The sequence below is a fragment of the Lactuca virosa genome, chromosome 5 (genome assembly GCF_052849685.1).
Source record: "Lactuca virosa cultivar CGN04683 chromosome 5, Lactuca_virosa_CGN04683_v6, whole genome shotgun sequence".
Classification (NCBI taxonomy): Eukaryota; Viridiplantae; Streptophyta; class Magnoliopsida; order Asterales; family Asteraceae; genus Lactuca; species Lactuca virosa.
The window spans coordinates 282,384,891-282,393,754 of record NC_136430.1 but is presented as its reverse complement, the minus strand read 5'-3'; the positions used below and the strand labels follow the sequence as shown (position 1 = coordinate 282,393,754).

Sequence of the window (8,864 nt, the reverse complement as noted above, 5' to 3'; positions counted from 1 at the left end):
ACCCGTCACTACCACCTAGCCACTACCCACCATTTTGACCACCACCCACCACTAACACCAACCACCACCCATCACCACCACTTGCCACCACCACCCATCACCACCACCCACCACCACCATCTATCACCACCGACCACCTCTACCCATCACCACCACCCGCCACCGCCACCCATCACTACCAACCCCCACCACCTGCCACCATCACCACCACCAACCACCCACCAAAACCACCTCCCACCACCCACCACAACCACCACACACCCACCTCCACCACCCATCTCTACCACCCACCCACTACCCACCATTATGACCACCACCTGTCACTACCACTAACCACCACCCACCACCCATCACCATCACCCGCCTCCACCACTCGCCACAACCACCCATCACTACCACCAGCCTCCACCACCTATGACCACCACCTGCCTCTACCACCCACCACCACCCATCACTGCCGACCACCACCACTCATCACCACCACCCGCCACCCTCACCTTCACCCACCTCCACCCACCAGAACCACCGACCACCACCCTCCATCATCATCCATCACAACTACCCACCACCACCAAACCACCCATCACCCACCAAAACCACCATACACCATCACCACACCCACCACCAAACACCACCACCTATAACCATCACCGTCTCCACCACCTTTCACCACCACCACCACCTACCACCTACCACCACCAAACATCAGTACACCCCACCACCACCCGTGATTATGTGTATATAATCAAATGTGAATATATGTATTTAATCACATATGATTTATATGGAAAATATTCTTTTTTGCCCATATAAATGATGTGATTAGATACATATAATCACATGTGATTAGATATATCTAGTCAAATGTGATTAGATATATTTAATCATATATGCCATTATTGCATTCTCGATTCAATAATTATTTTTTGTCAACTTTAATCATATGTGATTAGACATATGATTTATATGAACAATATTCATTTTTGAGTTTTCGTTTCTATAATTTTTCTCATGTTTTTAATCACATGTGATTATAAGTATTTAATCACATATGATTAATGTGGACACAAATTTGTTTTAATGTTCTTGATTCAATAGTTGTTCTCGTGTATATAATTACATGCAATTATATATATTTCATAACATATGGTTTATTGAATCAACAACATGAAAACAAATCTTTTTCACATAAATAATATGTGATTAAATACACGAGACCAACTATTGAATTAAAACGCAAAAATGAATATTGTCCACATAAATCATATGTGATTAAATATATATAATCACGTGTGATTATTATTACATAATCACATATAATTTATTTGGACAAGATTCATTATTTCTTTCTCAATTCAATAGTTGTACTCATGTACTTAATCACATGTGATTATATGTATCAAATCACATATGATTTATATTGATAGTATTCGTTTTTGCATTATTTATTCAATATTTTTTCTCATGTATTTAATCATATGTGATTGTATCTATTTTAATCACATATGATTAATGTGGAAAAGGAAAAACTATTGAATTGAAAACGCGAAAATGAATCGTGTATACAGAAATCATATGTGACTAAATGTACAAGAACGACTATTGAACGAGAATGTGAAAACGAATATTCTCCATACAAATTATATATGATTAGATACATATAATATCATGTAATTAAATACACAAGAACAACAACTGAATCAAGAACATGAAAATGAATATTTTTCACATAAATTCTATGTGATTAGATACATATAATCACATGTGGTTATATGCATTTAATCACATATGATATATGTGGACAATATTTATCTTTGTGTTCTCGATTGAATAGTTGTTCTCATGTATATAATCTTATGTGATTATATGCATCTAATCACATATGATTTATATAGACATCATTATTTTTTGTCCATATAAATCATATGTGATTAGATACATATAATCACATGTGATTATATGTATTTAATCACATATGATTATAGTTGACAAAGAACAATTACTTAATCGAGAATGTGATTATGAGTCTTATCCATATAAATATATGATTGGATACATATAATCACATGTGATTATATGTATTTAATCAGATATGATTTATGTAGACAATATTTATTTTTGCGGTTTCGATTGAATAATTGCCTTTGTGTATTTAATCACATGTGATTATATGTATATAATCACATACGATTTGAGGTGGACAAGATTTATTTTTGCCTTCTTGATTCAATAGTTGTTCTCATGTACTTAGTCACATGGGATTATACATATAATCACATGTGATAAAATACATGAGAACAACTATTGATTCGACAAAGCGAAAATGAATTGTGTCTACATAAATCATATGTGATTAGATTCATATAATCAGATGCGATTAGATGTATTTAATTACATATGATTAATTTGGATAATGATTTGTTTTCGTGTTCTTGGTTCAATATTTGTTATCATGTATATAATCACATATGCTTGTATTATCTAATCATATATGATTTATATAGACAATATTCATTTTTTCCAAATAAAATCATATGTGATTAGAAACATATAATCACATCTGATTAAATGTATTTAATCACATATGATTAAAGTGGAAAAAAGACAATTATTGAATCAATAATGCGAAAATGAATCTTAGCCACATAAATCATATGTGATTAGATACACATAATCACATGTTATTATATGTATTTAATTGATTATGATTTATGTAGACAATATTCATTTTTGTGTTCTCGATTCAATAGTTGTTCTCGTGTATTTAATCACATGTGATTATACGTATCTAATCACATATGATTTATGTGAATAAGATTCAAATTCGCGTTCTCAATTCAATAGTTGTTATAATGTATTTAATCATATGTCATTTTATATATTTAATCACATACGATTAATATGGACAAAGAACAACTATTGAATCGAAAACACAAAAATGAATCTTATGCATATAAGTCATATGTGATTAGATCATATAATCGCATGTGATTTAATACATGAGAACAATTAACGAATCGAGAACGTGGAAATGAATCTTGCTTGCATGTCTCACTAGAAAACAAACTACATTCTACTTTTTCTTGTTTACTCTACCGGATTAGGGTAACCGTGAACAATAACATAAAACAACTAACGCCCACATAATAGGAGAATTAGTATAACTCACCTCCTTGAACTTCAAAATCAGCTAGCGTGAGCAAGATGGATCAATTCCTTTCCGAGAATCTACACAATAATTATAACATTATTTTGCTTGTGCTTTGTTGTATTACTCTTATAAAACTTATGTATATATTTTCTTATTTTCTCTTTGATTGTGGTGATCTTTTGGGATCTGTTTTCTTACCTTTCAACCCGTTCTTAAATTTTGATAAAATAATATTGGTAAATTTCCCCATTTTATCTTTTCAGAAATATAAAGATCTCATTCTAATGATTTTTGGTTGATTTTATATTAAATTTACAAGTTAGTAACTTTAAGTTGTCACTTTCTGGACTACTCAACACTCTTGGAATAAAATGTACCAATATACTAAGAATTACACCAGGCCCTTTATATTTGGGAAACTATACATCGATATCTAACTAGAGGCTTTGGAATTTTGGCATTTGGAGTTCTGATGAATTTTTTTAATACAATACATGAAATCTGTGACAGTATGGACCAACCTGAGAAGATTGCCAATTTTACCCCCCAAGGATTTGGAATTTCGAAATGTGATTCAAAGTTTGGAGACATTAGACACATTAATATTTATAGAAAACTAAGTCTCATGATTTTTAGATGTTCCTATTGACTTTCACGAATTTTAGAAGTTGGAGGACAGATTTGAGAAAATTGATCATAATAGCTTTTAAATCACTTTTGGTGTTCTATTAAGTACTTAATGGTTAAGCCTTAAGTTTATCACTTTTAACATAATTGTTGGTTGCTTATTAGGATATTGAGATGTGGAATTCAATTTAACCTAATGGCCTTAATGCTTGGCTTAATGAGGGTTAAAAGTTAAGGATTTTCACATAAAATGCTACTTTTACACTTATTAGGTTCTTTCAGACAATATAACAAACACCTTGTGTGCATGAAATGCTACAGTGATCATCAACTCTCTAATAGACTCCAATCCAACCCCTAGAGCTTACTATTTTTATTTATCATTGACACCAACAATTAGCATAAAGAAGGAACGATTCATGACTATAAATGGAACGATGCCAGATTTCACAATATCATGAATCTGACTCATAATTCGACCAGATCCATCATTTTCCTAATCAGAGTACAAATCAAACTAGAATGTGCTTTTAAAAACAATTGAAACTAACCTCTAATTCTATCTCGACATCCAATTCGATAGCGAGCATCAAAACTTGCAAATATTTATGCTTCAAATCTCTTGTGTATGATTTTTTTCATGAAAACTGGCTTCTGCTTCACTATTCCTCTTCCTCCCTGGTTGTTGATTTACTATGCGCAACGCCGACATTACGTAGATCTTCACCATCTATGCCTTTGAAATGAAGAAATTGAGGTTCAATTGGTTGGTTATTTGGTACACCTAATCGATAAACCCTAACCCTAAAATCCAAAGCATATGATTGCCACTCGAACCGGATCGACTTTCCACTGGAGAGAAGGACAGACGGACATGGTTCTGACGCTGGGAGGAGTAGATGCGAAGGGTATAGCCGTTGATTCCAGGTTTCACGTCGTTTCCTTGGGCCTGTCTAATTAATAAAGTAAGAGATAAACTTTTAAACTTAATGGGTCGTATCTGGATGATGCGCGATGTTTTATGAATAAATAAGCTAAAAATTTGTTCTCAAATGTTCTCAATTTAAAAAATGTTCTCATTTGAACACACACACACACATATATATATATATATATATATATATATATATATATATATATATATATATATATATATATATATATATATATATATATATATATATATGATTAAAAACTTAAACATTGGGTAATAATCACTTGGTCATATTGGAAGGTCAAAAAAAAAAAAGATGCATGTTTTCTTGGCAGCCCCTCTTCGTAATTTCTGAAGAAAAAATGAAAGAAAGTAGTGTGTAAGAGAATGGTTAGTTTACCTAGCAGCACCTATAATGAAATAAAATTAAAAAATAATTGTGTGTAATAATTGGACGATGCATTAGCCTAGACTCAAATGAAATAGAATTAAAAATAACAATTAGAAACTTCCAAGGTGCGTGTGTGTATGTCATTGAGCATTCGAGGTTTGTAAAAGTACGTGGTGCGAAGGAAAGAACAAATTGGATACTTACCAGGAGGTGTGAAGCAGCGGCCAAAGGCATTGAAACAGTGTAGAGTACTCACGGATCTTCCTCTATCCCTTCAATATTAGATTCAGGGATAAACGAGTATGTTAACATATGGATATGAATAATTAAAGTTTGAAGGTATTAAAAGTAGCATGTGCGTTATATGCGTAAATGTAATTTCCTCAACAGTACACTAACGCATCATCTTTTTTAATAAAGAAATAACGCATGATTCGGTGGATGAATAAAAAATTTAATTGAATAACTATTTTTTTTGACTCCAAGTAGCCCACCAAAGTAGACCACCAAGGTGGATGAATAATTATTACCAATGTCGAAGTCTATTTTTCGTATATAAAAACATCGCATTACATTGTACATTCATCCTAGGTAGACCATAAGAGTGAAGTTTTATCAGATCCAAATGGCCTCCGTTGAACCAATATTGATCCCAAAGTCTGAAGAGTCAGAATGGTACCAACAAATTAGTATGATCTTTTATTCACAACTCGACACCAACCTTGAAAACCCTTCTGCTTCCATCTTTTTAGTACCTGAAAACATAATCAAACATAAGCCTGAAGCCTATGAACCACAACAGATAGGGTTGGGGCCGAAATATCATTTTCAGCCATGGCCTTATAAGAAGATGGAGCAAAGAAAGCTTACCGCTGCAAAAAGGCTACTACCGGATTGGAAAGGCCATAAATTTCATAAACATATCATTCAAAAATTATACGGCCTTATCCCAACCATCCGTGCTTGCTACGAGACATTCCTCCAAGATGATAACTTTTATTTGGCCTGGATTTTGGCCATTGATGGTCTCTTCTTGCTTTATCATTTCCATTCCTACAACAGTGGTGTGGACTATGATCATGAGGAAAGAAATGAACTCGAAGAGAAGAAGAATGAATCACATGAACATATAATATCTTTGGAAGTTGATCCGACAAGAAGATTGTTTGCACAAGATCTAATGATGGTCGAAAACCAAATTCCTTTTATGTTGTTGCAGGAACTTGATAAGGCTTTGCAGCCATCTTCAGGTGATTCCATCGATTCAGTGTATAACTTTTCTCCTTCCATATATCGATCTTTTTGTGACACACATTCGCCACTTGAGTTGTGCTCACAATCACAAGCTCCTACTCTTGTAGACCACCTGCTTCATTATATGTATTGTTCAATTGTGACCAATATCCCTGAAAAGGTTAATCAGTTGCCTCACAAAAGACCAACCTTTGTTTATCGCATGGGGGAAGCAGGTGCCTCGCCTTCTAAAGAGGAAAAGGGTGTGTTACTTCCTTCTGGAGAACCACTCATCGATACTTCTTTAGGAAAACTGAATATCCCCATTGTTAACTTCGTACAAAAAATTCCTTGGGAAAAGGTCTTTCCATTATATGAAAAAACCGTGACATCACTAGAAACCTTCTCTCATGATAAAACTGACATCCCTTCAGTTTCCAAACTGCATGGAGCTGGATTCAAGTTTCACCTCTTACCAAAAGACGAAGGCTTTTGGAAAATAGATAGTAAAGGGAAGGATATTTCCCTTCCATGTATTACTTTGCATACCGACTCAGAGGTTATATTAAGAAATTTAGTTGCGTACGAAATGATAAAGGCCAATTGCAATAACTTCCCACTTACTGAATACGTGGGGTTGATGTGTGGGCTTATCATGAATGTAAATGATGTCAAGCTTCTTAAAAGACAGAAAATTATCGATGGTGACTTGCGTGAGGATGAAGTTGCTAAATTCTTCATTGGGATGCGGACTTCTACACAGACTGTGAAAACGAGAAAGAAATCCGAGTTGCAAGAAAAGATAGTGGAAGTTAACAGAGTTTATGAAAGTAGGCGGAGGATGTTGTACTTGCTAATGAGGAAGGTATCATATTGGTTGCTGGTGGTTTTAAGAGCTGTTAGCATTTTTGCAGGAGCTTCGTTGAAGATTTTAGCGTTCATCATTAGCCTTGCAACAGTGTTCCTGTTAACATCACAAGCTTATTGCGAGGCTTATGGCTGCGCTAAAACAAAGGTCTCGTTGTTGACGCTCAGTACTTGAAGCCACACTGCGTATTGAATTTGGGCTAACTAGCTCGATCTTATAATGTTACTCTGAATCTAATTAACTTTTGGATTAAATTACATCAATGGTCCATACGGTTTCTCAATAAATGCAGATTTTGTGCATAAGCTTCATTTGTTTAATTCACAGTCCCGATTTCGTTTATTTGTTGTACACACTAATATAAAAATGGGCATTACCGACAGCCAAAACCGTCGGTAATCTGTCTACCGACAGAATTGCAACAGACCCATGTGCATAGGGATATTTTAGTTGTTAATTGTTGTGACGGATTTCCGATGGCCAGGCAAATTTTAGCGACAGATTTTTTCGTATGTGATTTGTAATCGATCACCGACGGAAATATATTTGCAACGGAATTTGTTTTCAACATATTACCGATGGGATAACTCCCCAATGCATTACCGAAATATTGTGTATGACAGATTACCAACGAATATTAGCATTATAATATTATTTTTGATAGGTTAATGAAAAACTTAAAAATATTTATATATTCAACAGAGAAGAATCTAAAAACATAGGTCAAATCCATATGTTAAACCATCAAATATAAAAGTAATGAATTTTCAATATTCAACATCCGCTAAATCCATAAATTATATATCCATATTCAACATTATATGCATAATACTAAAAATAGTCTTCATGTATTTTGAAGAAGGCATCTATAAATGTGGATTCCACATCTATGATTAAGTCCTTACAGATTCATGTGAGAGACAAGCCTTGCTGATTTGATTTCTCTACCTTTTCTTTAGCCTTCCACAACTCTACAACATAAATCATGTGGTTGTCTAAAAACCAATTTTAAGCTTTTAACATCTAAATTACAAAAACATAATAATAATAAAGTTAAAATCTACCTTTTTCTTTTACAGTGACTTTATGATTAGATGTAATGTTTTGAGATTCAAACCTGACATGGAATATTATTATCCAGTGGAACCAAATTGACTTCAACCTATAGAACTATTTTTCTACAAAATATCATCGAAATTATTTTCCTACAGATTACATACATAGTCTTTTTCCTACAAATTTCCTACATTTTTTTCTAAATTTTTGTAACAGAAATTTTCATTGCTAATCTGTAGCTAAATTAAATTTAACATTTAAAAAAAACATTTTTATAAATTACCTAATTTTTTCTGCACAAATAAGAAACTACAAAACTAATTAAACATGATAATAATCAAATACCATTACATTCATTAACATTAAAATAGTCAACCACATAACATTCTAGTACATTAAAATAGTCAAAATCCCTTTACAAAGGTTTAGATTAATCAAGTGTTTTAAAACAAAAACTAAAAACTACATGGTTGATTACTGTGAAGGTTGAATTATCTCACAAAGACCGCCAATTGCAATTCCATTTCTTTTTGTATTTATTGCATCTGCAAATCCATTTGATTTTATCTTTCTTGCAATTGCAAGTCTATTTGATTTTGCCTCT

At 33.3% G+C, this 8,864-nt stretch overlaps 1 protein-coding gene across 1 annotated transcript; it reads left to right on the top strand.

Moving 5' to 3' along the window:
- The first annotated feature begins 5,728 nt into the window (after positions 1–5,728).
- On the top strand, positions 5,729–7,378 carry LOC145112828 (putative UPF0481 protein At3g02645). The gene has a single exon (XM_079048956.1). It carries the CDS (start codon positions 5,729–5,731, stop codon positions 7,376–7,378), a length of 1,650 nt encoding a protein of 549 aa, XP_078905082.1.
- The last annotated feature ends 1,486 nt before the right edge of the window (positions 7,379–8,864 follow it).

Coding starts and splice junctions, on each gene's coding strand:
- LOC145112828 (XM_079048956.1), top strand. CDS start 5,729: ATGGCCTCCGTTGAACCAATATTGATCCCAAAGTCTGAAGAGTCAGAA.